This window comes from Pseudonaja textilis, chromosome 4 (assembly GCF_049901715.1).
Source record: "Pseudonaja textilis isolate UNSWEBS1 chromosome 4, rPseTex1.2, whole genome shotgun sequence".
Lineage (NCBI taxonomy): Eukaryota > Metazoa > Chordata > Lepidosauria > Squamata > Elapidae > Pseudonaja > Pseudonaja textilis.
The window spans coordinates 18,095,685-18,116,990 of record NC_141993.1 but is presented as its reverse complement, the minus strand read 5'-3'; the positions used below and the strand labels follow the sequence as shown (position 1 = coordinate 18,116,990).

General features: G+C 40.2%; 2 protein-coding genes across 2 annotated transcripts in view; one reads left to right on the top strand and one right to left on the bottom strand.

Annotated features, from left to right (window-relative positions):
* LOC113444672 (uncharacterized) overlaps positions 1-5,322 on the bottom strand; it is a 36,330-nt gene extending 31,008 nt beyond the window's left edge. The window contains exon 1 of the mRNA XM_026713532.2: positions 5,177-5,322. Within this exon, the coding sequence (XP_026569317.2) occupies positions 5,177-5,274 (98 nt within the window). The 5' untranslated portion in view covers positions 5,275-5,322. The remainder of the gene's footprint in view (positions 1-5,176) is intronic.
* Positions 1-21,306, top strand: part of SGPL1 (sphingosine-1-phosphate lyase 1) — a 48,575-nt gene that overhangs the window by 10,462 nt on the left and 16,807 nt on the right. Inside the window, exons 2-7 of the mRNA XM_026713471.2 lie at positions 2,124-2,289; positions 6,792-6,859; positions 10,653-10,800; positions 12,126-12,205; positions 14,833-14,961; positions 19,727-19,815. Of these exons, the coding sequence (XP_026569256.1) occupies positions 2,124-2,289; positions 6,792-6,859; positions 10,653-10,800; positions 12,126-12,205; positions 14,833-14,961; positions 19,727-19,815 (680 nt within the window). The remainder of the gene's footprint in view (positions 1-2,123; positions 2,290-6,791; positions 6,860-10,652; positions 10,801-12,125; positions 12,206-14,832; positions 14,962-19,726; positions 19,816-21,306) is intronic.

The following is a 21,306-nucleotide window of genomic DNA, read 5'->3' as shown; positions in this document are numbered from 1 at the left end:
TGGAAGGCTGAGTCAACCTTGAGTCGGTCAGGATCGAACTCCTGGCTGTGGGCAGAGTTAGCCTGCAAAACTGCATTCTAAAAACTGTGCCACCACAGCTCCTAATGCTCCAATATGCTGGCAGGAGAATTCTGGGAGTTGAAATCTGCATGTCTTAAAGTTGCTAACGTTGAAAAACACTGTATTAAGGTATTCCCTTGAGGATTCTTTAGCTAAAGACTTCAGCTAGTTCCATTTTTTCCCTGGTTATACTCGATGGACAAGCACTTTAGGGAGCCTGACCAGTGCACCGAAGGAGGACAGACCTGCTAATGGCCATTTGTCATGAGGATTGTATGGAGACTTCAGATTAAGTGCCATTGTGTCCTTCAGGAAGCAACATGGCAAGAATGAATTATTGAAGACAAGCCTTCATGTTGACTTGCATAAGATACCTGGTTAATTGCTAATTGTGATGACCCGAGATGACACAAAGGTCACACAGCCAGCTGAGAGTTCAAACTCCCTTTTAATGCTGCAAATTTCCCCCCAAACATTCCCATGTTTTTGACAAGTCCCAGAGCAAAGCATACGTGCACCCCTCTGGCTGTGCCCAGTCCAGCGAAACAAGAACAGAAGAATGAGTCCATGTACCAAGGAACAAACAATGAATCCACAATGTAGGGAACAAGGTACCGAATCCACGTAGTCAGGAATAAGGCATTGAGTCCACTAAGTCAGGAAGAAGCAAGCAGTCCTGCAAACGCCAAATGTCTACTGGCACACCAAACTGTACCAATTCCCAACAAACGCTCCTCCCCACAGTATCTCTTTAAAACTCAGTCCCCAGGGGTGCCTTGTGAAGAGGAGCGGGGCGCTCTCCTGAGTCATGTCGGCCTGCGCTGTTCTCACCTTCTCTCCACTCTCCATGCTCAGGGATCAGGAGGGGCCGATCCTTGCTCATCATCTGAGCTCCATTGCTCCTCATGTCCACTGCTCACCCTGTCTCGGTCATCCTGCCCCCATTCCTCCCTACTGACAAGCCGTCCCAATCCTGAGGGGTCCTGGGCTGCCTCGGCCTGTTCTTCCCCACATTCCTCCGAAGCCAACGAAGTGGCCCCCTCGATCTCAGCGGGCTCATCATCCTCTACAGATTCAGGCTGCGACGGGAGCATGACACTAAGGCTGATCACAGTACTGCAAAACCTAAGCCAGACCTACAAACCTGCTTGAGTTCTGACTTGGTGACGCTAGAAACCTTTGACAAAGTCACCTGGGCTTCTCATCAATAAAAATCATTACGAGACTGATTGAGAGAAAATTAGGTTAAAAGAGGGGAAGTAGAAGGAGTGCCCACTCTCGGAGTTGGGGTTTGAACAATAAATTGTATTTTGACACTAGAAGACTCAACTTATTTTGTCAAGTTAAGTTTTACTTAAGGGCCTTACTTTATAAAGGCAAAAGAAAGCATATTTTCCATTATGAAATTTCTTTCAAAGGGATGTGATCAGTGGTGGGATTCCATTTTTTTTTACTTACTGGTTCTGGGGGCGTGGCTTGGTGGGCGTGGCAGGGGAAGGTTACTGTAAAATCCCCATTCTCTCCCTACCCCACTAACCTGCTTTCCAGCTCCGTTCTCCTGTTCAGGGCAACAAAAGAAGACCCAGCCGATCAGCTGGGACTTGGGAGGCAGAGAATAGATGGGGTTGGTGGGGCCAGTCAGAGGTGGTATTTGCTGATTCTCTGAACTACTCAAAATTTCCACTACTGGTTCTCCAGGACTGGCCAGAACCTGCTGAATACCACTTCTGGATGTGATACAAATATTCTTAAAGCTTTGTAGGCTTTTCTTGCAATTCTGACTCCACAAAAGCTTTAATTAATAGTTTGGAACCAAAATACTTAAGGTATTTAAGTTCCTCAGAAACTCCCCAGTGATGTGAGAGCTTCATTTGTTTGAAGTGGCTTTTGTCTAGGACAAATTGTTACTCTTACCAGATCGCCTTCTTTTTTTGTGCAGTCTTTTGTTTTTAACCTGTCATGGGAAATCAGATAAAAATATTGTCCCAAAAATTGAACATGTAAGTTTATTCATTGACATTTGTTTTCATTCTGTTTTGTGGTCTGTCTGTTCTCTTCTCCAGGATACTCTTACTGTATACCATCATATCTTCCTGCAATACTTAAACCAAACAAGAAATGTGGTGAATGAAAAATGCTCTGGGATGGAACCATGGCAAGTCATTGCATCAACAATTGCTGCTACCTTGCTGATTGTGAAGATACACATGTTTCTTTTCCAGTCAGAAAGTAAGAGTCACATCTACTTCATGTGGGGAATCTAACAATTCACAATGCTTTGGAGTATCACAATAGTGTACCATTTTTAATCTGCATGCATGGTTTCTGCACCCCAGTAATTCCTTGATGCAATCCAAACCCAGAATTAAAAGATACGAAATAGCAAGAGAGGAACACATGGACATGTCCTCAGACACACACACACAAACACACACCATATTTTATTGAAGTGTGATCAGATTGGTTTCAAATAAAAAGTTGCTAGCCCTTGTTGCAAATGGATAATTAAAAAGTATTGTAGCAGATAAATTAAGCTGTCAAAAGAAAAGGAGATTTAAATTTCCATCAAATATTTTTAAATGATTAATTTACTTACTCTTAGTATTTGACTATAAGGTGAAGCACAGAACAGGTGAGGGTGAGCTTTGGGTTCCCTCCAGCCTCCTTTTCAATTAACAGCAGTTTTGATGTGCTGTATCCTAATAATTTGCCCAGTTTGAATTACAGCTTGTGAAAATAGCCACACTTATAAATAACACATGACTTATTTCCACTAGTGTGTCCTTCCTTCCTTCCTTCCTTCCTTCCTTCCTTCCTTCCTTCCTTCCGATTTATATAGCCATCCATCTCACCAGTGCAAGTGGGTAGTATATGCATTCTCTCTCTGTGTGTGAATGTATGGGTGTGTGTATCTGTGTGTGTGTGTGTGTGTGTGTGTGTGTCTAATAGTTCTTTGTCTTCTTTGTTATTTTTTCCCCTTCTCTCACACTACAAATTATTCTTCAGTGACTATTTGGAGATACTTTGGGCTCAAATGTTTTCAAGTTGTGTGTCTTCCATTTAGGTTTTTCAATTAATCTGTTGCAAACCTTATAATATGCCTAATTTGAACTAAAGATGGAGAAAATAACCCATGTTTATAAATAACGTCTTGAAATTGACTTGTGTCCACTGGTTATAGCTTTTCTTTGCAATTACTCTGGAGAAACAAAGCCATCAACCAAACATTCAAATCAGTCTTCGTATTGGGTATCTTGAACCATTGATATAAATTTTAAATTGTATGTTAAGGCAATGTAATGATTAAATATACTTACTTTAACATGAACAGTGTACATAAGGACATAATTTAAAATATTAACTATTTGTACTGTCTGTTTTGTTATACTAAAATTGAATTATTTTAGGTGCATAAATATATTGTGTGTTGATCTATTGACTATATTACTTCTTAAATGAGCTGGAGGAACTCAGTTATAGCATCCAAGATATGGCCAGATGTTGATTGTGGGAAAGATAAACTGTTCATGTTTAAAGTCCAAGTTAAGCCAAAATTGAAAAAGAAAACATCAGATATTGCTTTGAAGTCCCAAATCTCATTGATAGAGAAAGTGGTGAACTGTTGAATGGATTTAAAAAAATGGTTAAGGATAAATTTTGAAAGAGACTGCCAAAGATGAAGAAACAGAAGAAAGCAAACTGGATGTCACAGCAAACCGTGAAGATTGTCAAGAAGAGAAAAGAAGCTGAAATCTAGGAAGACAACATTCTTCAGAAGGAACTTAACAAAGAGCTTCAGAGAGCTCTTAGAAAAGGCAAGAAGCTACATTACAACATCTGTAAATACACCGATGATAGAAATAGGCAAAAATAATCCAGGAAAGTCTTTCAGAAAAAATCTCTGAACTCAGGAAGTTCTAACCTCAAATTCTAAAGGTCAACTCTGTGCAGACAATAACTGATTTAAAGATCATGGAACCAGTCAAGGTTCTCTAACCAAGCTGTGCCAACAAATCTATGGAATGATACAGGAGGCAAGATATGGGGAGACTTTGACATTCAAATACACACACTCATACACACCCTTAAACAGAATATGCAAACTACCATACAATATCCATAATTTTACGTCCTGGCAAAAATGATATTTGGAATCATCCAACGTATGTTAAAAAAGCGATGGCCAGAAAAGGCTGAAACATGAGACTTTGTGGGAATCCAAGTTCATCTCATTGTCCTCATGAGATAGACACACACAAAAAGAATGAAACAAGCCTGTATTTTCTCCCCTTACTTATTCAGGCTATATGTTGAATATGTATTAAGGAAAACCGGATTGGAAGATGATGAATGTGGTTTTGAAATTAAAAGGATAAACACCAATAACCTGTGCTATGTTGATCACCAACTCTTATAGCTGAAAATGCAAATCATTTGCAACATCTAGTAATAAAGGTTAAATAGTGTAGTGAAAAAAATGGGATTAAAATTAAATATACCTCTTGTCAGTCTGGTTTTCTTTATAACAATCAACTTTAACTGATAATAGCAATAGCACTTAGACTTATATACTGCTTCATAGTGCTTTATAGCCCAGTCTAAGCAGCTTGTAGAATCAGCATATTGTCCCCAACAATCTGGGTCCTCATTTTACTGACCTCAGAAGGATGAATTAACCTTGAATCGGTCATAATGAAGATACCGAAGGTCATAATGAATATACTAAAGTGATAGATAGCTTCTGTCTTTTTAGGACCAACCATCAATAACAAAGAAACAATAGTTCAAGAATTACCCAAACTAAGACTGGGTAGGGCAGCCAAGAAAACCTTGGAAAAAAATGTTAAGGTCATGTGATGTGTCTGTTTCTACAAATATCAGAACAGTGCAAGCGGAGTCTCTGTGGCACTTAAGGAAGTGAAAGTTTGAAGAATCCACATAGGGAGGATATTGACCTTTCTGGACTTCAGTTTTGGAGAAGACGCCTGAGTAAACTGTGGAGAGCCCCTCTCCTCCCCCAATTGATCATTGAACAAATCTATCCAGAGTTCTCACTGGAGGCACAAATGAGGAAGCTCAAGTTACCTTACCTTGGGCGCGTTTTGTGATGACCTACCTCTCTGGAGAAATGTTGGGAAAGTTGGAAAGAAAAAAGAAGAGGATGACCAACAACAAAGAGGATGGACTCAGTGAAAGTGTCAGCAACTGCGCCATCAGAAGATCTGAAATATCAGGTTAGATGTAGAACAAGCGAAAAATCCATCTGTGAGTGCTAAAGAGTTGACACTGGCTTGATAGTGCACAATAAACATTGCTCAAGAGAACAGTGAGCTTGTCGCTTAAAAAATTTAAATCATGGACTTCTTTGCAGTACTTTGGGAGTATTTAGCAAACCAACCTATTAATTTAGGATCTGGATGGATGTGTATTGGTTTTGCTGTTGCATTTTATAGAAATAATTTTCCATACCTGCTCTGGTTCACTTTTGTGTGGCTGATGTTCAGTTATTTATTTATTTTTTAAAAAAATGAGTTAATTGTCCCATTGCTGTGTAGTTTCTTTCTGCTAATTGGAATTTGAAAGTCTTCAAAGAATTGTTTAGGTAAATTGAGTTTTTCAGGGTAGATAATGTAAATGCAAACATACATATGTGAGCACATGAAGTCTTCGGTTAATTTCCCTCTGCTCCAAGAGGTTATAATGGAGCTACATATTAAAAAGAATCAGAAAGTGGCCCCAACCTGATTGTTTTAAGTTAAAAAAAAAAGTTTTGCACTTTGTAACATAGTTCTTCAGCATGAATGGCGGATTCCATGAATTGCCTTCAGCTCCCTTGAGATCACCTTAAAACTGTTTCAATCTCACGGCTAAGCCATGGAAATTTGGAGACTCCTAAACTTGTATCATTTTCTTGGAGAATCTTTTTTAAAAAAAGCTTTTTATTTCGAAAAACGATAGAAGGGTTTGTAGACTTACAGGATGTACTGTAGGCAGTCCTCAACCTATGACCAGAATTGGGACCCGAATTTCCGTTGCTAAGCAAGGTGGCTTGTTAAGTGAGCCCCACATGATTTAACCTCGTTTTCCGTTGTTAATTGGATCACAGCAGTTGTTAAAAGAATCATGTCATTAAGCGAATGTAGCTTCCCCATAGACTTTGCTTATTGGAAGCCAGCTGGGAAGGTCACACATAGCGACCCCGAGATGCTATATAACTGGGGAAAGTAAATGCCAGTTTCTAAGTACTTGAATTTTGACCCATGGCTGTGGGGAAACTGCAAGTGTGAGGACTGGTCATGAGTCAGTTTTTTCAATAACTTTGAATGGTTGCTTAAACAAATGGTTATAAATAGAGGACCGCACATCAGTTTACACGATAGTCCCAAAGGTGCTTTTTCAAGAGGCAACTGGACTTTCTTGTTTTTCTTTGAAGACTTTTTGCTTCTGATCCAAGAAGCTTCTTGGAAAGATCCCCTTTGGGATAACCATGACCTGGATGATTGAGAATCTCCATAGTCATTCACACGATAGTGGAATATTCTTGTCTGCTCTTGTCAGTCTAATTTAATAGTATCCACAAAAGATTTAAAATGTAAGCCTGAGTTGTAGATACCTACAAATCTGCCCTTCCTTTTTTTTTCTGTGAAAGTTTTCACATTTTATGTTGTGTATCTCAGAGTTGTTTTTGGATAATCTTTTCCTTAAAAAAATCTTGTTTTTTTCCCCCTTAGGTTTAACATCACGATTTAAAAAATGGTTCTTCAGATTTATACGCAAGCTGCCCATCATTGGTCGTATTGTAAGTTTTAAACTGCTTAATAAATTTAAAGATATTTTGAGAATAGCTTGAACTTAAGTTGATTTGTCAGTGCTGAATGAAGCAAAATAACAATATTGAAAATATGTCAGTTGAGCGCTTAGCTCAAATGTGATAGCATTCCACTTTAAGCACAACTTTGTAGCCAGTTTAAAACCAAGCAAAATTCAACTAGCCATTGATTCTTTTCTTTCTCCTTAATAGCCTCAGTAAACAATGAAGTACTTAGCAACTGCAATCATTTTTTTAAAAAAAATTATAACAAAATGGAGTACTTAGCAAGCGTCTGTATCTTCATATGATTTGCTTCATTGGTAAATGATTCAGAGGGATCCTTGAAGATCCCTGAACATTTAATACAGAAGATGACAAAAGAAGAAGACTGGCTTATTGATTGAGACTTACTTATCGATGGATTGTTGAATTTATATCACATGCTCATGGGATGTCCCCTTCCATTGAATATTGAAAAACACTGAACGTAACAAATGTCAGTTGATCAAATCAGATAAAATAAGAGAGCATTACTTAATTGCCGTGAAAAACAAATGGAGAACTCCAAAATATCTATTCTGTATACCGTATTTTTCGGAGTATAAGACGCACTTTTTCCACCACCCCCTCCCCCAAAAGTGGGTGGATATGTCTGTGCGTCTTATACAGTGAATGTTGCCGAAGCCCTGCCCACCCACTGACACCCACCCTTTGGCTTCTGCTTCCCAGCAATTTTCCTTCTTGCAGAAAACAGCAAGCAGCCTGTTTCAGCTTCAGCATAGCCTGATTAGCACGAACAGCTGATTGTTGGTTGGATCGGCCTCAGGCTGCAGGGATTGCCATTGCCTATTGCCGCCTCCGCGCACCCCATTTTCTGCCTGTTCTGATCCCCGCTGCCTGGAACGGGCCGAAAATGGGGTGAGCAGAGGCGGCAATAGGCTATGGCAATCCCTGCAGCCTGAAACAGCTGATCGTCGAGAGGCCGATCCAACCGACAATCAGCTGTTTGTGCTAATCTGGCTGTGCTGAAGCTGAAACATGTTGTTTGCTGCAAGGAGGAAAATTGCTGGGAGGCAGGGGCAGATTTTTTTTTCTTGTTTTCCTCCCCCAAAGCTAGGCGCGTCTTGTACTGTGTAGTGTCTTGTACTCCGAAAAATATGGTAAATCTTAAACATTGCAAGTTTCAAAGAAGGAATGCTTGCTCAATAACATACTGTAGATTATGTCTTAAAATCACCCTGGGAAGGTGATGTCTGCACTACACAGGATAAGGAATTTCACAGTGAAAGTGTTGCCAGGTGTTTTTAATCTAGGTCTCCTTTTCTTGTGGCACCAGTAATAACATCATAAAGGATTCATGGAGTTCCTCCTTTGTGATATAATGTGGAAACCGTTCCATTAGGTACACAAGACACAAGCCGTAAAGGGATCTGCATTAAATCCATTTAAATTTGGTCTTCAAAAATTGTGAAATCAGTGCAGTTGAGCCAGAATAAATATCACAAGGAATACCCATCAGAAACCTGACCACAGCATTCTGGACCCATTGCAATGTTCTGGTTTCCCTCAGTGACATCCTCACAGAAAGTGGACTGTGGTCATCTTTTTGGAAAGCAATTGTAGTTTGAATCATGGAGGGCAAAGCGGTCCTATCCAGGAAAGGGGAATGTAATTCAACTAAAAGAAGATGTCGCTCATCCTTAGGAATCACCTGAAATTTCAGAGATAATGTGAAATTAAGAAACATCCCCAAGAGGCAAATCTGCTTTTTCAGAGGGAGGCCAATCCTATCTAGAGCCGATAACTCTCCCTCCAATTAGATGGTACTATCTTCAATCAAATTCCTCTGACCTGCCTGAATTCAGCTTGGGACTATTATACCTCATCCTGAGCACAATCAGACCAAGCAGAAGCTAACTATGAAGGCTGGCCCACTGGGAGAAGATGGAAAAAAACAAAAATATCTGGATATCATTCATGTAAAGTTGGAACTGGATCTTTTAAAACTATATCCAATTTGATTGACTTGAGCTCAAGAGATCTCTTGAGAGCACTTGGGCTCTGGACAGTTGGATTTTTATACCACCCTACACGTTATTTACAAGTTGGGAAGTTGTTTTATTTTGGAAAAATATCCAAATTGCAAAAGTGAAGTATACAAACATATGTGTGATGTCTTTCAATGTCTATATTTTTTAATTCTGTATTTCTTACTATTGATATACAATGTTCTCTTATTCTATTACACTCTACTATTGCTTGTATTTCAATGCTACGGTATATTACACTATTTCTGCTATTAGTATGCTATTTATTTATTTCTATATGTATCCCACTTTTATGGTTTTTAAAAACAACTGAAGGTGGTGAACATATTCAAGACTTCTTCCTCCTCCTATTTTCCCCACAACAGCCCTGTGAGGTGAGTTGGGGTGAGAGTAAGTTGGCTCAAAATCACTCCCCTGGCTTTCATGGCTAAAGCAGGACTAAAACTTCCAGTGTCACACTTTCTACCCTGGTGCCTATTACCTACTATCTATTATTATTGCTACTATACAACTACAACTGCAAATATGCAGAAACATCCCTGATGCATCCCTTCAACAGATCATCCATCAAGGCAACCATAGTTCTTTTCTGTGTGGTGACTTGTCCTGAAATGCATCTGAATAATCAGTGACAGCCAGGAATATCTTGGTTTGCTTCTGCTAATACTTACATTTGGACCAGCTCATAGAAACTCAACAGAAACAACATTGAAACATTAAAAAAAATCAGATAATTTTCCAGGTATAATTTCTGAACAGCTAATTTAAGAGAAAGCACACTCCATGTTGGTCGAAGTCTGCAATCAATAGAATTTCCATTCCATTTTACATGGCATATTTTTATGTGTGGTAATGATTGATCAGCATTTTTTAACTTTTATTTATTCAATGTATAGGAAAAAAAGGATAAAAAGAATAACTCAAGGTTTCTCGGAAGGTAATTCTGCAGAATATAATTTTCTTTCAAAATTAATCATCTGGGAAATTCATGATTAATTTTGTGCAAGAAACTACTGAATCTGTAGTAATCAACGTAATGTAACCCATGTAATTTTTCTGCTGCAATGACCAAACTTTTCAGCATCAAGGAAAGCAAGTGCATTTATATTAAATAAAGATTTAACAAAAATTCCTAAAGGCTAAAATCCCAAGTTAACAGATAACAGATAATCAGAATTGGAAGGGATCTTGTAAGTCATCTAGTCCAACCCCCCACCCAAGCGGGAGACCCTACACCATTTCTGACAAATGGGAGTCCAATCTCTTCTTGAAAGCCTCAAGTGATGACGCTCCCTCAAATATTGGAACACTGTTATCATGTCTCCCCTGGTCTTTCATTAGACCAGCCATGCCCAGTTCCTGTAACCATTCTTCATATGTTTTAGTCCCCAGTCCCCTAATCATCCTGGTTGCTCTTCTCTGTACTTTTTCTAGAGTCTCAACATCTTTCTGTTCTATAGAGATACATGTTCTGTAGTGATACATGCATTGAGATAATCTTTTCCAAGCTGTCCTGAACTACGGCTGGACTACAGGTCCTATACATCTCTGTCAAGATGGCCAGTAGCTATTATAGCTTGGAATTATGTGACTTGTAGGCCACAGATCTGCTAACAAAGCAAGCAAGCCTTAGAATTGTTATTTTTAACAAAAGATCTGCAGCTAAAGGGTGCTTTTAATTTAAAAATATCCACTTTATTAGTAGTTTTATATGTGCTCTTTGCCATTTATAGATCCAGCAACAGATATCCAAGACTTTGGATGAGATGTCTGCCAAATTGCCATTTTTGCAAGACCAGAAAAATTACCTCACGAGCCTGCCGGCAACTGGTCTCAGCCAGCCAGAATTGTTAAAGAAGTTGAAAGAGTACAGCACTTCGGGTATGATTTTGGGGATCTACTGGAATGTGAAAAAATATGTTCCTTAGCCAATCCTATGACTATAGAGCTGAATATGAGGAAAGATATGGTGTTATCTAATAATCGATATAGAGGCCTTTAAAGAGGATGTCATGCCTCTGTTGGAATCTGATTCCGAGGGGGAGGTCGAGCAGCTCACAGGGAGTTGGGAGTGTGGCTCCGGTGGCTGTGGAGGAAACTGGGGAAGGGCACAGCCGGCTGGGCATTCAGAGGAAGACCCAGGCCCACCCCCTCTTCATCCTAGGGCACGTAGGATAAGGGAGCAACATGAGTTACAGGGGTTATGGGGGAGAAAAGGGCCCTGATTCCCTTCATTAGCTGCAGCTGGGAAAACAGGATCTCAAAAGGGTGTTCGCGCAAAGCACCTTGATGGTAGCAAAGTGTACATTATCTTTGTCAAAGTCTTATCTGGGTTCTGGCATCCTGCCAACTGTGTATGTTTTGTTATCTTTTGAAGTCTGCAATTCCTTATCCTGCCCTGTCTCGTTAATTGCTGGAGCGTGGATTATGTTGGCTTTTATCTATAATTTATATGTACTTTGGGTTCGGACTGAATTTCTTCTCTTTAAAAACTGTTCTTGGGAGAGTTTTTTTCTCCAGCCAATGATAACAGGACATTGGGGGCCAAGTTGGAGGAATTAAAGGGACTTTATTTACTTTTGTGACTTTGTTGCTTTTGTGCCATGCCCCGGGTCATCACAGAGGTCAAAAAATTTAAGATCTGATCTGCTTCCATTGTGCCATTGACTACCATCTCTGATTCTCCCAACTTATAATAAATCTCCTTGGTTGGATAAATCTTTAGTTGTGTCTGATACCTTCTCTAAACATGGTCTCTCATTGTTTTAAGCCCCCCAGAATGTAAAAATGGATTACCTTTCCTTTCCCCAATTCCAATTGTTAAAAATAACCCTGTTTAGTTTCATGCTGAAGATGTAGCTGTTAGGTGTGTCCTGCAGAAATTTACTCCTAAAGTTGTGAATTCCAACTTCCAGGTCTAAATATGGCTGGGCCTTCTGTGCCAGGTAATCCCAGGTGCTATACAGGTAATCCTCAATGACCACAACTGAGCCCAAAATTTCTGTTGTTAAGTGAGCTTTGCCCCACTTTATGACATTTCTGGTCACCATTATTAAGTGAACCCAGCTTCCCCATTTACTTCGCTTGCATGGCAGACTGACTGGTCCTTACAAACTAAGATAATGTGAACCAGAAATAATTTCCAAAAGAGTTTTCCAAAAGAGCTTTCATGTAATGAGTCAACATTTTTCCCTGTGTATTTTTAGGTAAAGTACATTGGGAGGACCGCAAAGTATCTGGGACAGTGTACAGTGGGGATGAGAAACTCGTTAACCTGCTCGTTAAGGTAATATATCATGAAACTCTTGGAGAATTGCCTTATGTAATTGCCTTGTGTATAATTAAAAAACTGTAGCAGTGCAATTCCAGATGAGATTGATTGGTTGAATCCAATAACTTGATGGCTTATCTGATATAAGTTTGAGTTCGACACCTGATGGGTGTCAAACTCAAAGCCCAGGGGCCACATCCAGCCCACGGGGTGCTTAAATCCAGCTTACGGGGCTGGCCTGGAAATATCAGGGTACCGGCCTGCGGCGCCTCTGGCGGCTAAAACAGGCCGCTTGCAGCCTGCCCATGCCTCATTTTCACCCTCCACGGCCTCCTGTAGCACTCTGCTGGCTGAAACTGGGCCCAAAACCAGGCCATAAATGGTCCAAAACAGGGCTGAAAGGGGGCCACACAGCCCGTTTTCGGCCAACTGAGTGCTGCAGGAGGCCATGGCGGGCAAAAATGAGGTGCAGGGGAGGGGCCACATATCTTTAGTGACATACGAGTACAAACTGTATTCTCTTATTTGAAGTAGGTGTAGGATACCAAAAAAAACCCACCTTTCCCTCATCCTGAAAAGCAGTATGATAACTAGAAAGGGACCTTCATATATTTTTGTGCCATTTACATTTTTTAGATTAATGTTTCATATCTTCGGGTTCCTTAAAATAATGATCTGTGCATAAAATCAAGGGTTAGGGGTAAGGAGCTACCACCCTCCATATGTTGTTGGATTCCATCAACCGCATCTGATGAGTGTTGGTGTCTTAATCATTGAAGGACTGCAGTTTTTCCTCATCCCAAAATGCTTAAGTCAGTGTCATGCCCCTGGCGGAGGCTGACTCTGAGGAAGAGGAGGAACAGCCAACAGGGAGTGGGAGTGTGGCTCCAGAGGTGGTGGTGGAGGCTGGGGAAGGGCAGAGGCCGGCTGAGCAGTCAGAGGAGGACCCAGGCCCATCCCCTATTCATCCTAGGGCACGCAGGGAGGAGAGGATAAGGGAAAAGCGAGGGCTACTCAAGAGGAGATTATCATGATCCTCCTTGCGGCTTGCAGCTGGGAGCCATGTATATAAGTTTGCAACTGCGCAGTTAGAATTTGCAGGAGTCAATTTAGTGTTCACCTTGAAAGAGGTTTATCTTTGCTGGCGTTCTTCCCATGGACTTTTCTCGGTTATTTTCCTGGAGTTTATGATTAGTTATCTTGGCTTGCTTCGGAACTCTCATCAATGTGGTTTGTTTTGGTTTTCTGTTTGCCTCATTATTTACTTTTGTGACTTTAAACTGTGCCTAATAAAACAGTGAAGTTAAGTTGAAGGCCTTACTGGACTTTAATATATGTTTTGGGTTTTGGGTTATTTTGAGAGACAACAGGTCATCACGGTCAGTGGTGGCTAACCTTTTTGGCCTCCTGTGCCCAAAATTTGCGAGCGTGCCGGCACGCCCGTACTCGCGTGCCCGCACCCAGAATGCAATGTGCGCCCCCTTCCCCATGTCCCCTGCGCATGCCCGCGCAATCCCCACCCCCTTCTCCTTACCTGCACTGAACCTCACAGCTGATTTTTCGGTTGGGTTGAGGTCTTTTTCGGCCTTCCAGAGGCTTCGAAAAAGCCTCCGCAAGGCTTCTCAAGCCGAATTATAGGCCCGTTTTGTCACTTCCGGTATTACAGGAAGTGATGAAACGGGCCTATGATTTGGTCTGAGAAGCCTTGCAGAGGCTTTTTCCAAACCTCTGGGAGGTCAAAAAGGGCCTCAAACCAACATCCCCCCCCCCCAAAAAAAAATCAGCTGTGAGGCGCGGGCATGCACAGTGTGGTAAGTTTGCCTGAAGCTTGTGTGCCAGCACAAATGGCTCTGCGTGCCACTTGTGGCACATGTGCCATAGGTTCGCCATCGTGGGCTTAAGTAATGGTGTGTTATTTCAGCTTTGTAATAGCAGGGAGAATCTGAGAAAGGAAGTTGAGGACACAATTGTGATGTAAAGATCCAGATGACAGTAAATGACTATTTTATTAAGGTTCAGTTTCATATGCTTATAACGTCAACAAAATTTTGGTGGGTTTTAAAAATTTAAAGAGGAAGACGTTGGGAACTGGTTCTTTAAGTGGTGAAAGGTGAAGAGAGAGGGAGAGCTCAGTTTTTCTGCTCCTTGATTCAAGGTCCTCTTAAAAGCGGCACCCCAGGAGTGTTTGGGACATCATAAACAAGGGCAGCATCCCCATAGTCATGTGATCAAAATTCGGATGCTTGGCAACTGACTCATTTATGACTGTTGCAGTGTCCTGGAGTCACGTGATCACCTCTCGTGAAGTTCTGACAAGCAAAGTCACTGGGGAAGCCAGATTAACAACCATGTTACTAACTTAACCACTGCAATGATTCACTTATAACTGTGGAACTAAAAGGTTGCAAAACGGAGCAAAACTCATTTAACAACCGTCTCGCTTAGCAGCAGAAATGTTGAGCTCCGTCGTGGTTGCAAGTCGAGGAATACCTGTAATTCTTTGTGAGCTGAAAATGGAAAGACGTTGCTGTATCCCACAAATAAGTGGACAATAAGATCTTTATGAAGGAAAAGGAGTTACAGAAGGAAGGAAGGTAGCTGGCAGCATAGCTTCAAGGGACTATTTCTCTTTCCCTTCCAAGGTTTATGAGGAATTTGCATGGGCTAATCCACTTCATCCAGATGTATTCCCAGGTGTGAGGAAGATGGAAGCAGAAGTTGTGAGAATGGCTTGCACGCTTTTTCACGGTGGACCTAAATCATGTGGAACAGTAAGTAAGAGGACCAATATTACCATAGTAGCCTTGTCCATTTATCTTTAAGGCAGCTACAGCTTTTATTTACAGTTACATGTCAAGCATATTTTCCAGGATTTGTTTTCATAGCATCCTCAAAAAATTCTGGCTTTTGTATCCTGAGTTGGTTTAGCTATGTGACTGTCCTGTTAGGCATTACAGAAACCTGCGTTTGGAAACATTCTCTAACAAACTGGTTGTGCACCATATTTCCATGCAAACTGTATTGCTGCAACTAAAGAATTGGCAAAAGGAATGCCAAAACGTAATGGTAACTTGATTCCTGTGGATATGCGGGAATGTTGTTTGTTGTCTCTTCCAAGTTGTGTATTGTTGACCTAGTTAGATCTTTTTTTTTTCAGGGTGTGTGTGCTTTCTGGATAGAACTGGCAGCTGATGTTTCTTTGCCGGTGTTTTCAGAAGTGGTTTGTCCTTGCCTCCTTCCTAGGGCTGAGAGAAAGTGTCTGGCCCAAGGTCAATCAACTGGTTTTGGTCTAAGGCAGGACTAAACTCATAGTTTCCTGGTTTTTAGACAGAGGCCTTAACCACGATACCAAATCATATAATTTAAAATATAGGGTTCAAAATGATTATGATATTCTTCCGTTGAAATTCCCATGGATGCATTGTATTCTGAATCAGTTTAATCATACAGTCGTTGACTTGTTCGGATTCTTCATTTGAGGTGTATAAATCTTGCCTAACAAATGATCTTTATTGCATGTTAAAGGGTTTTCAAATTTGGTCAAACTTCTCAGTACAGCATTCCTTTGTTTTATAATATTTTATTATTGCAATGGTTATCTCAAGATTCTGAAACCAATTAAATCTAAAAGAGCACTATGTAACAAGGAACCCAAGAGATGCTATATCTGTATTATTATTAACAACATCTTGCAAGCAAACTCTTCACTGGTTGAATTTCTTTGTCCTTTCATCTTCATAAATGAACCCAGATTGAGAGTGAGCAGGCAAAGATTAAGAAGATTCTGTCCCAGTAGAGCCCTCATTCATATTCCCATCCCACAGATAATCTACATATAGTTTCAATGTAAAATACCTTGGAGTAAGCAAAATAGTGACTAAAAAATAAAAGCTTGTCAGTGCCAAAAGGAACATGCATTTTTAATGAAAAGATCAGATCAGAAACTTACTTTATGATGTTGGTATACCATATCTGTACTGTAGTCATCCATGTGCCATAATTATTATAATATTATATAAGTTATTGAACTTCCCCTGACACAGTGACTGGACAGCTCACAACTATCAAACAAAGCAATTGCAATAAAATCAATAAATCATAGGATAAAGATAAACATGTAAGACTTCAGGAGACTTACATGCTGATACTGCAGTTATCTGATTTCAGATATTGGTTTTCATAAGTGCAAGGGCAGCTGCTTATAATTTTTGCTTGTAGAAGAGAAGACTCCACTGAGTTGTATATCTGAGAGCAGAGCTAACTCACTGCAGAAGTGAAAGTATAGGACATGGCTCTCTACTCTAGTCAAACCAGCTTTCTAGTTTATCATTTCTTCCTGTTCTCAGGAAATATACTTGTTCTTGATTTCCAGAAGGCTATACTGTTGATCTTTTAGAGTAGAAAATAACATACATAATGGTTCCTTATAGCCCAAATGCTGTTGCCCAAACTTTTGTTGGTCAAGGTCAACTCCATTTGTCTTGGTCCTTGCAGCACCTCCCACATGAACACTCACCTTTTGCTTTTCACTGTCTCCACTTGCCATTGTTCTGTACTCACCTCTTCCCAAATTGATTTTCACCAAAATGAGCTAAAAAGTCAGTCCATCAACTTCTCTTCTTTTCATTGTCTTTTTTCTCTTTATTGTTCAATCTTCCATTATCTCATCTTCCTAGCTGGGTAGTAACGTAAAAAAAGAATTCAAAATAATCTGACCAAGAATAATGCTGAGGAAAGAAATAGTAATTGCACTTAGACTTACTGAATATACTGCTTCACAGTGCCTTAAAGCCCTCTCTAAGGGGTTTACAGAGTCAGCATATTGCCCTCAGCAAGCTGGGTCCTTATTTTACTGACCTTGGGAGTTTGGAAGGCTGAGTCAACTTGTCAATGAAAGAGATGCAGTGTTTTCCCCCTGCCAGTGGCTCTTGAACTTGACTTTTCCCTATTTTCAATTCTATGTTTATACAAGAACATGTCTTGGGTAGTGGCTCAAAATACCTGGAGTTGTGGTCTAAAACCACAGCTTATGCTTTGTGACGAATTTCTTCTAACAAGGTGTCAGAGCATTTGCAGCGTCACTACTATCGTGAGACAACCCAGGAGCAAAACACAGCACACAGAGGCTTAGACATTAACAGTGGTTTATATACAAGACATATACAGATATATATGTGGTAGGTAAATACCTGAAAAGCAATCAATCTTTTTAACTCTGTATGGAAAACTCTGCAATGAAGACAGGACACAAGGAGAGAGAAATACGACCTCTAATGGCTGCCTTATATAAACACCTCTTAAAGTGGTAAAACCTCTGTGGATCCATACATAAAATGCCAATACCGTTGCTGATTCATCCTTATTGCATCAGCCTTATAGCAGCTGGTCAGCTTTTAAATCTCAATACCTTAACACATGGGTTCTGCTCCAACAAAGGTAAGTTCTACCATAAGTCATCAGTTATGTCCAGCGGGGTTTATGGGAACGATAGTACCGATCATCTGAGGAGGCCCTCTGGAAAAGGCTGCTATAAAAGATTACAGATCAAGTTGTTTTCTTAAACCCAACAAAGCAGTATTTCATTGTACATGATGAAATGCTAACTGTGCTGTAGGAGGGAAATGCCTTGTATTTTTTTTCTCCTTTTAAAGAAAGCCTGCCTTTATCTTTCAACAAGCACGCAATACTGTAATGATCCAACACTTCACTCCATTGTTAGGAGAAGAAAGTCAGCACTGGGTTAACGGGATGCTGACTTTAGCAACTTATTGTTTTCTGTCAGTATTTTCACAATGGTTGGGATTCTTCTGCTGACAATGAGTTAGGTAACATCAAAACATATTTGTGCAAGATTATAAGTGATTGGGAATGACATGTTATTGTCTTGTTTCAACACCCCCCCACCCCCCCCAAATGAAAGAGGGGAACAAAATAGTGTGATTTTCATGGGGAATAAAACTTCCTAAAATTATTTATGAAAATTTATGCAAATGGATCAATATAAGAAAGCTTCAAAACTCTTGAGAAAGTTTCATGATTTGTTCCCGATAGTTGCAGTAGTAGCAGATTAATTAATACAATGTTAGAGTGCCCAAGAATTGGAAATTGGTACTGCCAGTGGGAAAAAACAAAGTAAGGTTCATGGATTTTGTGTATGATGTCGAATGTAACCCAGCCAGAGAAAGAGAGAGAAAAGAGACAAAAAAGGGAGTTTTGTTCTCTATGTCTCTTTATTCCTCTTTTTCAGAATATGCAGTACCATGTTCCCCATTCAGTTTTAAGACAGACTTGCTATTTATCACTCTTCTCTTCAGGTTTCTCACTGGTTTTTGATGTGCTGTGTTGAAGCAACTTCCCCTGTCTGTCTTTTCTGCTTATACGTTGGATTTTCCTTTTAGTCTGGGTATTAGTTGAAAGAATCAGACATCTGTGTTTGAAAAAAACTGTAAGCTACTCATGAGTCAACCGGCATTGGCTGGATGTCCAGTGTCCTTCAATAATCAGCAAAAATGTCTTGTGAGAATGATTCATATGCTCCCAAGTAGGTGACAAGTCATTTGGAAAACAAAAGGTTTTTACCATTAGAAAAAGTCTTGACTCCTGTTTTATACTGAGCCTCAATTTCCTTGGCCTAATAAGGTGCCTACCTTGTTGCCCAGCAACGGAGGAGGTTTAAAAAAAAATTCAGATGCTTTAATAAAATAACGCCAAAGGCCTTTCCTTCCTCGTTCAGTAATGACTTAAGGTGAATATTCTGAGATTTAAAATATCCAGTTGTGCCCTTTGCCCAGATATCTAAACCAGATAGCTGTAATATTGTCTTGATTATTATGCCTACTCATCCATTCATTTTTTCCGGAGTTCAGGGTCGTACAAGTAACACTTTCTGTTTTTTATTTTTCCTTCAAAATCAACAGCCCTGTGAGGCAGAATGGCCGATAGTGTCGTTAAAACCGAGGCTCTTAAATGCCAGTCCAATTCCTTAGTTACTGCAATTCACTGGCTCTCAATATTTGTCTATTGAATCAGTCCAGCAACAAGAACAAAACTTGGCTTTAAATGTTTGTTACCTGGTATTTAAATGCATCTTCAGTCTGAATTGGAAGAGATCTTAGGACACAAGAGACCATTGGTTGAGATTTATTAGGATTGCTGTAGCATGTAAAACCAAAGATTTCCATAGATAACTCTACACTGGTGCTTACTACTTAGTTAGAAGAATTTGGCAACTTTAAGGAGTGTGGACTTCCAGTTTTCAGAATTCCCTAGCCAGCATGCTGGGAATTGAAGTCCAATGTGAGAAACATCAGTGAGAAGGTTTTATGAATGAAGGCAAATATATGTATCCCAGGTTAATGTTGCAGGATCCAATCTTGTGTCGATCAGTTTTATTTTTTCAAAGTTTTTTTTAAGTTTATGTTTTTTAAAAAAAATAATTTTAAAAGTTTTGTTAAAACAGAGATTAACTAAGTATTCTATTATGGCTTTCCCATGGTCATTTGGCTATCTGATGTATTTTTATTTCTTTTGTTATAGATGACATCTGGAGGAACAGAGAGCATCCTGCTGGTCTGTAAAGCCTACAGAGATTTGGCTTATGAAAAAGGGATAAAATATCCAGAAATGTATGTAACTCTTGTCTCTCTGGCCATCACAGTGGGTTTATTATGATGGGAACTAGTTTGATTTTTAAGTAATTCCCTTGCTCTTTTTTCTGGCTTGACCTCAAAAAGACAGAAACAGAAACGAATTATTATAACCAAGAGTTTAAAACAAGCCAATTGGAAGGCATAGATTATGAGGCTAATTTGCCTGAAACCATCATTACGTTTAGTGACAATTTAAGATTGGAAAGTACCCTGAGCTATAGAGAAGTGAAAGCATTCCTGTCTTCTTGCAGTAATGTGCAAGAAGAGGGAAGTGAGGAGTCCATGACTCTAAGCAGATACTAAATCCTTTTCCATTTTTTCTCTGTCACTGTGAATCTGGCTCTTAAAATTTCATTAGTGTACTTTCATAAAAATAATTTCAGATGGACACTTTGAGGCAGTTGCTATAAATCTAAAGAACTGCTTCGTGTGCCTTTGAAAAGGAGATAATTTTGCTATTTATAAAGTATTGTGTGCTGCTTTGGAAACACTTGATTTTCAAAGTTGGTTTCTACTTCTCTGAAGACAACTGTCTTGTGAATCTCAATCCAGTGAACTACTGTGTTTCCCTGAAAAAGAGGACTTACCTCGAAAATGAGCCCTAGCCTGATTTTTAAGCATGTGGCTAATATAAGCCCTACCTCCAAAATAAGCCCTAGGTGAAGGTGTGGGCATGGCTAGCACAGAAGGTGGTGAGCGTGCGTGGGTCGATGGTGTTCGACAGCAGCCACAGCCTATGCAGCGCAGGTGAATTGATTACCTGTCGAAGCAGCAGATGGAGGCAGAGTCATGAGTGGGCGGGGGGGAGGCAGGCACTCTGGACATGCCCTGTGGGCTGTGGGAAAGCCAGGAGTCAGTGGGATAGAGTGGGTGGATGACAGCAGGAGGCAGCCTACTTCCCACCCCTCACCTCTACCTCCGTCTGCTGCCATTGCCACCGTGCGAAGACGAGCTGCTGACTCTCGGCTTTCCTGCAACACGTCCAGATCAGCTGCCTCCCCCTCCCCCCCCGTGTCTGTCTGCTGCTTGGACTCACCTGCACTGCATGGACTCACCTCTTGTGCATGTGCTGGGGAGCCAAGCGCCCGTCTGAGCTGATCACCCTGCAGTTGTGTGTCTTTGAAAATAAGCTCTCATGCTTATTTTGGAGGCTCCCGAAAATATAACACCAGGTCTTATTTTCGGGGAAACACAGTAATTATGAAGTTCTTTGGATCCAATGTCTTTTTTGGGGAAAAAAGAACAAATAGAATGAAGAATAGGAAGAAAAAGAATACAATAAGAAAAAGAAAATAACTTCCCCCATTGCTATAACAATTTAAATATCAAATTTTAATGTTGGCAAACCTAGTAAATTTACATTTCAGTTAGCAAACTCTTGCTAGGAAATCCTGAATGAGAAAATTCTCGTTTTTGCTGCAAATGGGCAGGGTGAAATGTGCAGCGTTTTAGAATGCCAGAAAGCTG